Source organism: Aulonocara sp. 'chitande type north' Nkhata Bay, linkage group LG2 (assembly GCF_057382095.1).
Source record: "Aulonocara sp. 'chitande type north' Nkhata Bay isolate Kocher_YH1m ecotype deep benthic linkage group LG2, A_spYH_male_GT1.1, whole genome shotgun sequence".
NCBI classification, from domain to species: Eukaryota; Metazoa; Chordata; class Actinopteri; order Cichliformes; family Cichlidae; genus Aulonocara; species Aulonocara sp. 'chitande type north' Nkhata Bay.
In genome coordinates, this window is record NC_141345.1 from 22,644,442 (window position 1) to 22,659,481 (window position 15,040).

At 40.0% G+C, this 15,040-nt stretch overlaps 1 protein-coding gene across 6 annotated transcripts in view; it reads right to left on the minus strand.

Annotated features, from left to right (window-relative positions):
- Positions 1 to 308: 308 nt before the first annotated feature.
- LOC147337788 (glutamate receptor 3-like) overlaps positions 309 to 15,040 on the minus strand; it is a 98,889-nt gene continuing 84,157 nt past the window's right edge. The window contains exons 13-16 of one of the 6 annotated variants that reach the window (XM_086310729.1): positions 11,018 to 11,265; positions 7,169 to 7,283; positions 5,510 to 5,757; positions 309 to 2,130 (exon numbers count right to left, since the gene is read on the minus strand). In XM_086310729.1, coding sequence (XP_086166855.1) covers positions 5,512 to 5,757; positions 7,169 to 7,283; positions 11,018 to 11,265 — 609 coding nt within the window. In that variant the 3' untranslated portion in view covers positions 309 to 2,130; positions 5,510 to 5,511. Of the gene's footprint in view, positions 2,131 to 5,509; positions 5,758 to 6,528; positions 7,284 to 10,124; positions 10,654 to 11,017; positions 11,266 to 15,040 lie in introns of those variants that run through there. The other 5 variants (XM_086310721.1, XR_015131479.1, XR_015131477.1 and 2 more) reach the window with 5 other exon arrangements.

Consider the following 15,040-nt stretch of genomic DNA (forward strand, 5'->3'; position numbering starts at 1 on the left):
CAGAGAGAGAACCAGATGGTGCTAACTATTGATCCGAAACATGCACACATACTTCCACAGATCAATGTTGAACTGGTATAGGGAAAAACTCTGCTCTCTGTGTTGCTGTCTGCAAGGAGAGGGAGCGGGCTGCCCGGGATGCTCATACTCCAGCAGTATCATGCTCGAGTTAAAGTATGCAGTGTGTTTAACCTCTGCTGAGATGTTTTCCTATAATCCCTTCAGGCCACTGAATCAGCCCCAGTGTTTTGTTCAACGCAGACGGGTTTAAACAATGTTGTGAAAGCACACGCACAAGGACACAGGAACCCTTTCTGTACATTTTTATTTACAAAATGTATTAAAATTCTCTATACAGCGCCTCACTAATGAGGTTCAGCAAATTATGCATGCATCTTTTGCTCTTTTGTACCCACTACTACGCCTGGCGATATTATGTTTTCTTTTTGCAGAAGGTGAGACGTACAAAAAAAAAGAAAAGAGAAAAAATAGAAAACAAAAACGGTGAAAGTGATTCTACTAAAAGAATTACTAGGGCTGGCTTTCTAGCATTAAACCTAAGGTGGCTTTGTGAGTAGCAGAGCTCGTCAAGCATCATTGATTTCACATGCAATTTCTTATAAAATAAAACAAAAAAACAACAAACAAGGAGGAAAAAAGGGGAAATCAATATTCAATTGTGTCATATAAATAGTTCTCGTTTATCTAAATGTACACATCTTTCTCTGTTTGCTCTTTCTTTTTTTCACATTGTCAGTTTTTTAAATATTTATATATATTTATGTATATAAAACTATCTGCCCATAGTTTCAGGTGATTTGATAAGTGTCTCCCTAAATCCTATGGAATCACAGTCTTTTTGAAAGAAAAGAAATTCTTACAGCAATATGTAAATGTGCTAAGCTCCAGGACTCTCCCTGGTTTAACCTTGTAGAAATCTATTTTCCATTTTATTCATAATTTTTTTTTTTTGTAATTTTCATTTACTAAGTGAAGTCACTAAACACTGTAATGCTCATTAAAGGAAATCAAATCAAAAAGCGAACCACAGCTCATTGTAAAATGTGCAGTTGTTAACGAAAATGGTAAGGTAATCCAAAATACTACAGTTTAAAAGCCATTACTGTTATCCTTTAATTGGACTGCAGTTAATCTACAATTGAATTACCCTTTTTTGTTTGGTATTACTTTGATGTACAGAAGACTTGAATGACTCGGGGAAAAAACACTGTTCGGAGCGACAAACCTTAGTGAGTCAGTGCCCCTTTGATATTTTACAAACTGTAAATCACAAACAGATTTCTCTTTCCCCAGGCATAAATACTTTGCTTTACACACTCGTCATACAAAACACACTCTTGGCAGTATCGGAAGTGTGAATTATGACCTGGTCCCGTAGCGCGTGAAAGCTGAACCAGGTCATCTTCTCATCTCCGTGGGTCCTGTCAAACTTTCAGAAGACAGTGGCAGCAGCACCAGAGTTAAGAGTACAAACGACACACGTCATTGTTTTGGACTGAAATAGCATTTCACTCTAATAAGATAAATCTTTTAAAACTAGTACATGGTCACTAGAAGTGACTTAGAGCAGTATAAAAGCTATGTCATTGTAACCAGTGTGTAACAGTGCACTGTGTGGATCTAATAAAATAATCTGAACACACAGAACCAGTGAAAATCTGGCAGCAGAAGAATGAAGAGTAATCTGATCGCATTAAATACAAGAAACCAATTATACACTTGTCATGTGAGATTTGTCGGCTTTCTGGCACTTCAAAATGTGCTTAGGGTTGCAAATGATGGCTTTTGTTCTCTCATTCATGTCACGTCATATATATCTATATATATAAATATATATATAGATATATATATTACTGCACCAGTCCTCTGTTTTGTATGCGTTTCAAGCAAAAAGCAATATTATCAATGAGTTGCATTGATTGGACTTGGAGTTCCATAAGGCACTGATAGGAGGGAACCACGCAGGCTCGTCCCATGACCAGTCCAGTCGTGTCGTCATTGCAGATTATCGTGCCGTGTCCGCCCAGGAGGATCTGGCAATCCTCGTGATCCTGTGCCTTTCTTAGATATAGTCACAGTTGTAAGGGAAAATGGAAATGTTTCCTAAACCTGTGACAGCACAAAAAAACAAAAGCAAACAATGGAAAAAGTTAACTTTTGTTCTGGACAACTCATGTTGAACACATGACTTTTTATTACAAAATAAAATGTGGGGATTTCCTTATTGGCTGAAATGCAGTATCTTTTATTATATAAAGCTTTGTTTGAAAGGCTCTACAATTCACTCGTCAACATCAAATATCTTTAACCAAATTAACAACATGAGGGAAAAATACATCTTTCTGCCTCCATCCTAACCTATTTCATCATGACTGTGCTGACACGGTTTGTGGGAAGGAAAGGCAAACAACTCCCTCGACTGTGATCAGACTTTGACTGTCTGACGCACATGACATCACCTCTTTCCAACCAAGTCCTGCCCACTTCAAACCAGTCAGAAGAACACAGAAACACACTACAGAAGCCTCTTGTGTAAACAGTCGAAACGAAAGAAAAGAAATGAGCGCCGGTGGATTCCTTCGCTCAGAATAAAGAACTGATTGAAAAAATGTGTTCTCAATGAAAATCTGTTGACAAGTCACACTTTGTGTCTAATGAGAGCACACGTGCAAACAATCTGATCAAATCCAAGATGAATTTTTAATTATGTCCCTATCAGTGCATGCTTATCTTTATTCAGTGAATTTCTGTAGAACTGCTGCAGAGGTAGTCTGCAACTTCTCATTGGTCTCTGACATTTTCTGTGGAGGTTTTTTTTTTCCAGTAGAATTATGCGTAGTAAACAAACCCATGAAAACAGGTCAGTGCACTCTGTGGATCATTCAGGATAAGGTAGATGTTCTTAAAGCTTCAAAACACTATTTATATTAGCAATGGCTCTGTGCAGTGTGGTGGAGGTTGCTTGTAGTGATAAACACTCGGAGAATTATCACACATCCCATATTCCTTTATCACTATGTAGTTTAACACCTTTTGGCCCGTTTCATTTGGTTTTACTTTAGAATGAGTATAGAGATGGCTGCTGTCGCTTCAGAAACTAGTTTGGAAATGCCTTTTTTGCACATTTTGCACATTGCTGCTTTTTTTAGTTTGTTTTTTGAAGCCAAGCAAAAGGCATCTGCCTGAAAACTGTGGGTGCTGCATACATATCCTGCTTTATTGTCTGTTTTTCTCTAAATGGGGCCATGAAGTCATAAATGAAGATAATACTGTATTAAATAAGCTGAAATTTGAAAGACCCGTAATAAGGAACAATTTCATTGAGGTCTGAAATTTAAACAAGCGTAAGTGTGTTACCAGAACCTGAACCTACATCTATTTTAATTGTCTTTTAGCCAAGAGGTTTCACAAAACACAGCATGTTTTGGAAATTGAATGCACTCTTACATGTAATACTTCTAGATGGAGTATGCAGCTTTTTTCTTTGGTAAATAAAGTTTCCCGAAAAGCTTGCACTATATCTTACCTTCCTGTACAGGACAAATGATTAGGTAGTGAAAACAGAGGAGAATTTAGTGCTTACATGGAGCCCAAAACTAAAAAGCTAAGCAACAAGTTTAACAGAAACAAAGTAATGCTACAGTCATATACAGTCAGCTACTGTGTTCAGTGCTACTGTCTGACATAATACACCAATAAATGTATTAAATCAGCAAAAATCACAAATCTGTTGTACATCAGAATAAAATGATTTGGCAACCATGTTGCAAAGAAACGTTCCGCAGACCACTTGCGCTCATTGGTGCAGAGTGACTGCAACTGATTGCAACATGTTGCCAATCTGTCAGCCTTTTTTTAAAATTACATATCTTTTATGATATGTCGACCCCAGCAGGCCAACTGTGCTGCAATCTGATTTTGTACTCTTGAGTGACTGAGCCACAAAAGTAAGTGAGATTTAAAGATTAAAAAAAAGAAAAAATTAGTAGAACTAAAGGAATTCTAAACAAAAACTTGAATTTCCTTCAGTTTCTCTGAGCATTGCACGGTCTGACCTCGGGGTGAGTTTGCTGGGAGGCACAGTCCTGGGAGGATTGGCAGCTGTCTTGAATGTTTTCCACTTGTGAATAATCTTTTTCACTGTAGAATGATGGACTTTAAATTGTTTGGAAATAGACTTCCCAGACTGATGGGCAGGAACAATTGCTTCTCTAAGATTATTGCTGATGTCTTCTCTCTTTGGCATTGTGTTAACACACACCCGAATTCTGCCAGAACCGCTGCCTTTATAGACAGACTCACACTTGCTGTTGATCAGTTAATCCAGTACATTTGATTAGCCGTATTTGGTTGCTAATCTTAATTGCTGAGCACGCAGTATGGGCGTACTTAGCTTTTCACACAATGCTTTTGCATTTTAGCTAACTTTTTGTTAAATGATGACATGGTTTGATAGTTGTTGTTCTTTATCTAATGCTGTTTTTACCTCATTTTTACCTCATGCTGAGTACAGTGGCCCTGAGACATCAAATGCGCTGTAACTTAAGAAAACACAAGGAAATAGAAAAATGCTGCAAAAGCATACAAAACCCAACGGAAATTTAAAAAAAGGAGCAAGAGTTCCCAAAATAACATCACAGAACAGAACTAAAGTTTTTTTGTAGAAACAATAATGTGATGGAACAGCTGCGGAAGTTACAAGTGGCTTATTGGTAAACATGTATATGAATCATGCGATTAAAACGCACATTATCCTGCATCTTTTTCCCTCTCACAACACATATGATTCACCCACTTCTTTTAAACATGTCTCAGTGCAGTGTTTATGCCACGTTATTGTCTCCTCCAAAACACAGTTTTTTGGTGGCTGTAGTTCAGGAGGTCATCTACTAATTGGAAGGTTGGTGATTCGAGCCAGTCCGCATGCCAAAGTACTCTTTTGCAAGATGAAGTTGCTTTCCGATGCATCCATCTAAGTGTAAATGTGCCTGAATGTTAAATAGAAAGCACTTAGCAGTAGAAGAAAATGCTTGTGTGAATGAGGCAGGTTGTATAAAGTGGTTTTTATGCTCAAGGAGAGTAAAAAAGTGTCGTATAAGAACCAGTTTATTACTTTTGTTGTGTTTTTTCTTCTTTCATTGTCTTTTATTCACCTTTCTTTGTGTTTTGTGTCCTTTTGTAGCGTTTTTCTGTTTGCGCGTGTTTTCTTAGGTGGCAGTGTGTTTAACCTCTCAGGGTCATTTTTTAAATTGTGTCACAGAACAAAACAAAGAACAGCATACTGTAGGTTGATACGATCGGGCGTGCTGCTTGACATTCTACACACAAAGCTATATGCTACACAACAGTGTGCTTTTTCATCAAACAATTTCACAAACAGCAGCTACATACCAAACAGACAGTGGAAGACTTAATTCTGACTGATATGGCAGGAAGCTAAATGATTCATCAGAGTGCACGATGGGAACAGTAAGGCGAGGCGACGTACCTCTAGATCTTAACGCTCTCGGTTCCGTATACGTTGTAGCCTTCTCTGTATGTGGCAAAGTTCTGGGTGTTGGTCGGGGGAGCCGGCTTAAAATTCTGGGCATTCTTGGCCATTTTCAGCCGTTTGGTTTCTTGTCGTGATTTATAACAGAACTCTATCAGTGCCACCATCATGGCCAGACCCAGCCCTCCGACCAGAATATAGAAGACACCAGCCACATTGCTTAGGCTGAGAGCACTTGTCTTGTCCTGGGGGGAAGTGAATAACATCGTTAAGAGTTTTGCAGTGGAGCTAGGGCAAAAGAACAAAATGCAGCCTGCATCCTTCAAACTGAGCCTCGACTCAACAGTAAAACTGACTTAAGTGGTAAATGATCATACTCTAGATTATCATGCTCTATATTACTGATGCTACCAAAGGTTGTTTATGGTTACTAACAGCTACAAACAAAAGAAATGAAACATGTAACGAGCTGCTAAGCAATTTCAACTGAAATTATATTGCTATGTTACAAATTTATGAGGAACTTGAGATTCAGATATAGTCAAACCATTCTCCACTTAGGAGAAAGAAGCCAACTCTTGCTGGTGAATGTAGAGCTAACCTGGCGCTATGCTTCATACATGTAAAATGGCTTCTGCTCTTGACCATATAAGGAAGCTGGTCAGTATCGCATAGGTCGACAGCTGTGAACATCCCTGCCCTTTCAATTCTCTAATGGCAACACTGTCATACAATACAGTCAAATTCATAGTAGATGAATGATAGCTCAATTAAAAAACACTATATAAAAATATATATCAAACCATTTTGCTGCTGTTCACTTACCAAACATATTCAATAAAATTTGTTCATTGGAGTTTTACTATTTGCAGTTTAACCCTATGAGCATGGCGTTACCATGATGCTATCTAGCAACTCTAACCTGTAACCTGAAGCTTTAACTGTATCTCAGAGGGTTAAATAGTGGGTGTATTACATTCCTCAACTTCTTGCAATGTGCAAACAAAACCTCTAACCTCATCCGAAAGCAGCCAGATGATTTTAGAGGACACCCTACGGTGCTCTCTCCGCTTCGAGAAGTTGAATTTGTGTAAATCATCACAATAAGAGGCTTTGCTTGTTCATCACACCACAGGAGGCCAAAGAATCTAATAGACACATCTTGATGCAAACTAGTAACAACACAAATAAATCAAATTTTCATTAACAGTGTGGTAAATAGAAGCAGCAGCATAATGGTCAAAGTATCATGAATGTCAAGAATGAAAATGAGCAAAAAATAGCATTTATCAACAACTATTAACTGCTGTGATTCAATCAAAAGAGTGTGTCTTAAAGGCACTTTAGAAACGTCCCCGCAGCATTACCATTACAGTTTTCACACACAAAAATGAGTCTTTATGTTGTCAAAAAGTCATTTCTACAGCATAAAAAGAAAAAAAAAAACGGTGAATCTGGGGAAACAGTGCCTTAGATTAAAGCCACCGGTGAGCTGTGTTAACAGCTCGTGGCAGAAAAACTGAAGAAAAGAAAAAAACTATGTGTAGCAAATAAACAGAATGCATACTATAGATGTCAGAGAAGTCTTTGTCTTGCATATGAACAGTACGTCAAAATGCAATTTGGAATCAGTACAAAAGACCTGCAGCGACTGACCTTACTTCCAGAGTCCTTGGTTCCACATTCACCCTTATCGTACCACCATTTGTTTTTCAGCTTGTCTAAGATGCCTTGTTCACTGAGTTTCAATACTGCAAGGTTTACAGGAGTTCTTCACGTGGGAAATAACATAAATAACATTATATTATGTTATTTTATGTTATTCAACTTTTAAACTACTACATACTTTACAAAGCGATAAAGCAGGGCACCTGGCTATTCAACATCACAAAGAGCAGGCATTCTACCTATTACCTTTAAACCCCTACTCTAAAGCCAGGACCTACCCATATCGCTTTGAGTAATCGGCAGACGCTGTTCATGGGGCGACAAGCAGGTACGCAAAGTACAATCTGCAAGTCTATAAACATCAAAAAGCGCCTTGGTGCACGCTGGTTCTTTGTGTGTGGGGGGTGTAGTAGTCGCAGAGGCTTTCAGTGCAGCATTTAACAAGTTCATTCCAACATGAGCAGTTGTCTTAACAAACAGAAAAATCTAAGCAGTGAAAGAAACCTTTGCATATGCAATGTCAGTGTAATCCTGCGTCGGCTAATGCTAACTGTCACTGCAGTGACAACAGTCAATTCTGGAGGTATTACAACCAATTTCCCATTCAAGCAACTGTGCCCAAAAGTGAAAGCCTAATTAATTCTCGCATGTTCTATCCTGACATATCGCTAAGAAAACCTTATCTTCCAATTACACCAGATTAGTGTCAGATGAGTGTGTCCCAACTAAACTGCAGGCAGCTGCAGGACTAAGCTCAAAAAGATTCGGTGGAATTTAACTCATCTCGTATTTGCCTGCAGCTGCACAATCTGATGTTTGACACAGCTGTTTCCTGCTGCTTGATAACTCCAGAAGGTATATCATGACACTGTAGTATTGCATGTCAACATACATTTGCATAATAGTCTATTGGGGTAAATTACTTCAGAGGAGGTAAAAAAATTTCTTTGCATAGCTCAATAAAGATCACATTTTGTAGTTGTATTATGACTATATTGGTTTAGGTAAATCTCTCTGTGAGAAGGAAAAGCAAACTGGAAGCAAAGAAAATGTAGTGGATCGATAAATTAGTGACTACTCCCTGGGAACAATGTCCCCTGAGGGGATCTCTTGCAATGCATAATGCACTGAGAGAAGATTACACCACTATATATCCCTCATCACCAATCTGGAGAAACAGACTGTGAAGACCATACCATTGTCTTGGCTTGGAGAGACATTGATTAACAATGCAATTACCCTGTAACATGCTCTGTGTCTGAAACTCAATCTAGGCAGCGCCGTGTTTCGCCTAAGGGCAAGAAAGAGCAGTGTTAAGTGCGTGCGCATGCAGCACGCGTGCACGCTTATGTGCATCTCCAGATGTCGGCTGGAGCATGTAGTTGTGAGCAGGACAGGGGCCAGGCGATTCACTGTTTGGAACACAGCGCTTCAGGCCGCTTTATTTCCACCTAATCAGACCTTTCCACTGAGTCCCGGAGAGTCAAAACAAGCCAGGAAACAGACAGACGGTACATACCTGTGCATGATAATAGATCGATGGCAGCGCAAGAGACAGATGCTTTCAAAAGCTCTGAACAGCACAGGGAGGCGTCCTGAGCTCATTGACTACAGAACACAACGATGTTAGCAAAACACTGAAAAAGAATGTGACTTTTGAACAACGCTTTTCAGTAATGAAAGCCCTTGTTTAGCTTTATTTCACGTGTGCCTCATGAAGCCTCTTGCGGTGAGTACAGAAATGCATCGCAGCTCCTTACCTGCTCATTGGAGTCCAAGCCAATCATGACAGAAATGACAGAGCGTAAAGACACAATCTGCATTTCATGGGATCTTGCAGCTTGACTGTAATGTCGCCATGTCGCCCACCTATATCATCCTATGTGTGTCGACAGCATCGTTTGTCATAAAAATGACCTGCGTTTTAAAAGATATCATACTCGTGCCTTATGGTATATGTAATCTGGAGAGAGAAGCACAATGCTTAATGGTACTTAGGTCTAAGTGGCATTACGCTAAGCTGTCACGGGACAGTCATTCATCATTTAACCACATGTTAAAGATGGAGAGATCTGATGGTCAAAAGGGTCACAGCTGGGTTATTAATGTGTTCAATTAAAACTGCATGCAGTGGAACCAAACCACAGGTGGGTTACCAGAGCTCCCATTAAAAAGTCTTTTTCTTTAATTAGACTTCTCACGTTTGCCTGCAATGCTTAGTCCCCTCAAGACGCCGCTGTTCCCCTTGCTTTCTTGTCGGCCTCTGTTGAGCGGCCGTTTAGCGGTTGATCTGTTTTTTATTTGTTTGCTATTAAGGTGAACTGGCTTTTAAGTTGTCGTCCACTGTCATAGAAGTGAAGCAGCAGTGGTGAAGTACTGCGAAGCCATATTTTAAAGGATTAGCAAATCTCACCTCACCTCACCTCACCTCATCTCACCTAAAATGAAAGCCTTTTCAGTTCAGTGTCGCTGGCAAAGTCTGTTCTTGAATTAGACCAACTGGCTATACTCATCAAAGCTGCCTAAATAAAGCCCTAATATTTGAGGCTGGGTGATCTGTCCCACACGTGAGTAAGGGTGAATAAACAAGGCTCAACCTTTCACAGCGGCAGGGCAGACACATTCACATTTGTCCTTTCCTGTAAACACTACTTTGTCAAACAGAAACATGTGTCCTAACTCTCTTCTGTACTCTTCTTCGTCTTGTAGAAGTTTACCTTTGGCATCCATAAATATTTTTCTGTTGGTTAAACAAGAGCTCCTCAGTTTGATCTGAGCCGTTAAGCCGTCTGGTCAGACTGTCGGTAAATTTGGTAATCTGCCTTTGGGGCAGCACCAGGTTGGTTGGGGGCAGACAGTTGGTTTGGTTCTGGTTGGTTTGTTCCAACAGCCTTGCCGATTACTCTGCACTATGGTACCCGATTGTGGTGACATCGAGGCTGACCTTGGAGTCACCTCCCCCGCTGCCGCACTCTCCCTTGTCGTACCACCATTTGTTTTTCAATTTGTCCAAGAGGCCTTGCTCATTCAGTTTTAAAACTGCCAGGTTAACAGCATTTCTTGAAACGATAAAACATAACTTGTAAGAAAATGCACAGGTCCGTGAGAAATCTAATGCAAGGTAATAATCGTACTAAGCATCATGAGAGTAGTTAATGGTAGAGAGGCTACCACTGTCAAAGCAGGGGGCTTATGCACAGAAAACTATCGGTTAAAATCAGAATGGTCTAGGGAAGGACAAATTGTTTAAGAATTTCAGGAATATAGAGAGATAAGAAAGGCTCGTATGAGGTAGAGACAGTGTTAAATCTTGGAAAAAGGTGGCATAAAGGGTTACGTAGTTTAGAACTGAAGTGTGCGGGATGGGGACACTTGTCATTGAGAAGAAAAGTAACAACAACAAACATCATGCAATTAACATTCGTCACAAGTGACAGCGCAGCTTTTAAGGGCTAAATTGAAAAACCATTGAACTGTTAAATTAAAAGTGACAACACAACAGTCAGGTAGGACAGCACACGGGACAGAAGGAGAGATCGAAGGAGAGAGAAAAGCAGTGGGAGAGACATAAATATGAAATTATTGTTAGCTTTAGTCTCATTATCTGGATTTGACTGCTCTGCTATAAAACGGCAACTCTTTAGAAATACAACATTAAATGTCGTTAATTAACTTTTGTATCCAAGTGCAATGAAAGGCATACAACCGTTACCTCTGTGTCCATTAACAAGAAAAAAAAAGTAAGGAGAGGAAGAGAAGAGAATGACAACAGGGGAACATCAGGGTAGGTGGAATACTATAACAACATAGGGGATATTGTTATATTATTCCACCCACCTTAATGCTGAGCCTTTGGGCGTCGCCACACCGTAGCCTTTCGAGTCGAGGTTCCCGCCGACTTTCATGGTGTCGCACGGCTTCCGCTGCTCGATGTACTCGTTCATGGTGGACTCGAGGAGAAAGGCGAACTTGCCCTTCGACTTTCGTACCCGGGCTACGCCATCGGGTGTGGTCTTAACAAACACAGAGGGCTCAGCGGATTTCATGTACGACCACATCTTCTCGTAAACTGCTATTTTGGATCGCTGCGCAGAGAAGAGAGGGAGAAAAGGAGTAGCTTAGAAATCTGAAAAATCACACATGTGCAATGGATTTCGGCATATTTTTGTGCTTCGTGATCATACGATTTAAAAAATGGCATCGTGAAGTATTTATAGACATCTTGGAATGAAAATGTGTGATATCTTTAAATACTTCCAGGGAATAGAGCTGACAGACCTTTATGAGATCATGAAGTACAAGAATTTACAAAATCCATTCCTTTTATCAGCATTCTGAAAATGTACCCTTTAAGTACGTCACTTGAAATTCACTGAATGGAAAAATCAGTTATGCAAAAAAAGATCTTTAACAATTGAAAGGGTGTAAATTGCAGGTAATGATCATTCTATCTGAAAAATTTGCACAGGCCTCGGATTTGTTTCCTGAAAGTTCAGCCTCAGTGGGCTGAGCCTGAGTTTATGGTCCTAATTTAACTTGTAGAACTTATTACATTCATTTATTTCAACAACACTGCTAATGAAATATCTCAACTGTGACTCTGCACTGTAGACGAAGCGAGAGAAGCGAACAACAAGGCAACCCATCACAAAGTGACAAGGATGAGCATTTTCCCGGCGCCCGCAGACAGGCTTAGTGAGCCTGTAAAATCTGGAGGAGTCGGGCACTATCTATAATAAGCATCAATTAAATTATTCAATGCCGCTGGATTTATTTTGGCATAGGCATTTCACACATCCTGGTCCAAGCAGTGATGAGCCATACTTTCCAAGTGCTGAAGATTGGATCCCACATTAAAAAACAAACAAACAAACAAAAAAAGCCAACACACTTTCTTTTAAGCAAAGGCCAGAAAAAGGAAGAGCAAAAAGTAAAAAATAAAAAATCATAAATTTGCACGTAGAAAATGCCAAAATCTGCCAGAGATACACTATATTGCCAAAAGTGTTTGCTCATCTGCTTTCAAACACACATGGACTGGAGAAGCATCTTATTTTTAATCTACAGGGTTTAAAATGATGTCGGCCAAATATTTGCAGCTGTAACAGTTTCTTGAAAGGTTTTAGAGTGTGTTTATCAGAATTTTTTATTATTCGTCCAGAAATGCATTAGTCGGGTCAGACACTGATGTTGGACGAGAAGGCCTGGCTCAAAGTCTCTGCACTAATTCACCCCAAAAGGTGTTCTTTCAGGTTGAGGGCAGAATCTTTGCAGGCCAGTCAAGTACTTCCACACCAAACTTGCTCATCCATGTCTTTATGGACCTTGTTTTGTCTACTGGTGCACGATGAGGAAACAGAAAGGGGCATCCCCAAACTGTTCCCATAAAGTTGGGAACATGAAATTGTCCAAAAAGTCGTACTGTTCTCCTGGATACTGCCAAACCCAGACTCGTCCATCAGATTGCCAGATGGAGAAGCGTGATTCGTCACTCCAGGGAGCAAGTCTCGACTGCTCTAGAGTCCAGTGGCAATGTGCTTTGCACTGTAAGGCTTGGATGTGTAGAGCTGTAGTTTCCATGAAGCTCTCTACACAGTGTCCTTGAGCTAATTTTTTTGGCCACATGAAGTTTGGATGCACTATGCGCCTCAGCATCTGCTCTGTGATGGAGCAATTCAGCCACTTCTGCTTTGTTATAATACCACTAACAGCTGACAGTGGAATATTTACTTTTGGCAACATAGCGTACTTTGCTGTGGCCTTTTTTTTCTTCATACCACAAATCATTAGTGTAACAAGAATAAATAATTCATAATGTTAGTAAATTAAGATAACAAGACTGGGTGTGGGTATAGAGGGAGTGATTACCTTTTGTATATATTGTTCCAGTACTCCCTTGCCCATTTTTTGAGCTATCCCCTCTAGCTGTGTATCCTTTCTCTGCCCCGAGCTAGATATTCCAAGTGTTTCCTGGTTTTTAGACTTTGTTATTCCCCTGCACTATTAGCATCATTAGCATTGCTATTATTAAAGCTTGTAAGTAAGTAAAACTTTATTTATAAAGCACCTTTCAAAATATAAAATCATAGAGTGCTTCTGTCACAGTATGTCGAAGCAGACTGTATGAATGTGAGGAGGACAAAAGGCGAGCCGTTTAATATGGCTGATGGAAAAATACTAAGGCAAACAAAGATGAGAATAAACAATAAACAACCTAATCGGGGAAAAATCTTAAACATGAAACTTGACCTGGACACGTGGATACAAATATACCTGGAAGATGGAAGATGGAACCACGACAACATGACAACACAAACTTGACAACATGGACAAGAAGCCAAGAAACATGACAGACTAACAGAGAAGACCAAAGTGAAACCTAACTAAACTAAACTTAAGGTAACCAAATGATAATCCCATTACTCAACATATTTAAAGGGATAACTTAAGAACCAGTGCCGTCAGCGTTAATCTCATTAAAATGACGCTAACGCCATAACCGCTTTAACACGGCAAATCTTCCTTAGTGAGTTAGCGTGGATCGCCTTGTGCGTGGGGCTGCGCAAATGCGTTAGCGAGCTAACCGCACTAACGAGGTAACCGCCTTAACGCAGCCATGCAGCCCCACGCACAGGGCGATCCGCGCTAACTTGCTAAGGGAGATTTGCCGCGTTAATGCGGTTATGGCGTTAGCGTTATTTCAATGAGATTAACGCAGACAGCACTATTAGAAACTCAAAATGTAAACTGAAAACGCTGGGTCAGAGACCCAGGATCATGACAGCTTCACAACAGCCAACAACTGATAAAAAAAACAAATCAAGAGAAATTAATAGAAATCAGATTTTAAAAGATGTGTTTTTAACTGGCTTTTAAAAGAGACCACTGATTTAAAATCATAAAGAAGACAGTTCCACAGTCTGGTGGCCACTGAACAGAAAACTCTGTCTCCTTTTTTTCAGCTTAGTCTAGGGTACCAACAGCAGGCCCTAGTTACAGGACCTCAGGGACCTGCCAGGGACAATGATATACCCTGATATAACCTGGTGCCTGTCTGTGAAAACAATCCTCTCATGATCCTCACAGGAACATGACAGCTTGCTGTACAAAAAGTGTTTTACCTTTGATATTTTATATATTTAGCATGCTTAATTAAAAAAAAAAAACAATGGGCACAATTGTCATACAGTTAAGTTAACGTGCTGACACCTGTGGCTTTATGCGCCCAAACATACTGACCAGAGCACAGGCACATGAATTGGTAAAAAGCCCCCTGTAACTAGAGCAAATCCATCTCTGATGCATTTCTGTTAATAAACAAAAGCATTAACCTTGACCAACAAAAGTGCTTTTACTTGCTTTATGTAATCATATACAATTTGTTTGCTGGCATCTGTCACAGTCTAACCGGGCGAAGGGTGAGAATGAAATGAGACAGCAGCATAACACAAATTAAAAAGCCTGCATGAAAAATGTTCAGAGCTCAGATGAAAAGGAATTCAAGCTGTAACGATAGCTGATCTGCTTTAATTCAAATACAACAGATGAGGCTAAGGAGAGTTAGATGTGCTATATTTGACAACAGCCACATTCAATGACTTCAGTTTGCATGTGTCAGACAGCGTGAAGAGGACGCTAGTTTTTGGAGGACATTTCCCCAAAGGCACGGGGCTCATCTGTTCAGTGGTGGGAAAGCTCCAGACGCCTCCTAGAATGAAGAGAAAAGAATGGATCTGGGCATTGATTGCTGACGACAGAGTGTGCTGCCTCAGTGCTTTATGAAGTCAATTCATCAATAGCAGGACGGGGAGTAGGGACCAAGTGCGGCCGAAACCTAAATAGGCTGGTTTCACTGCTTCT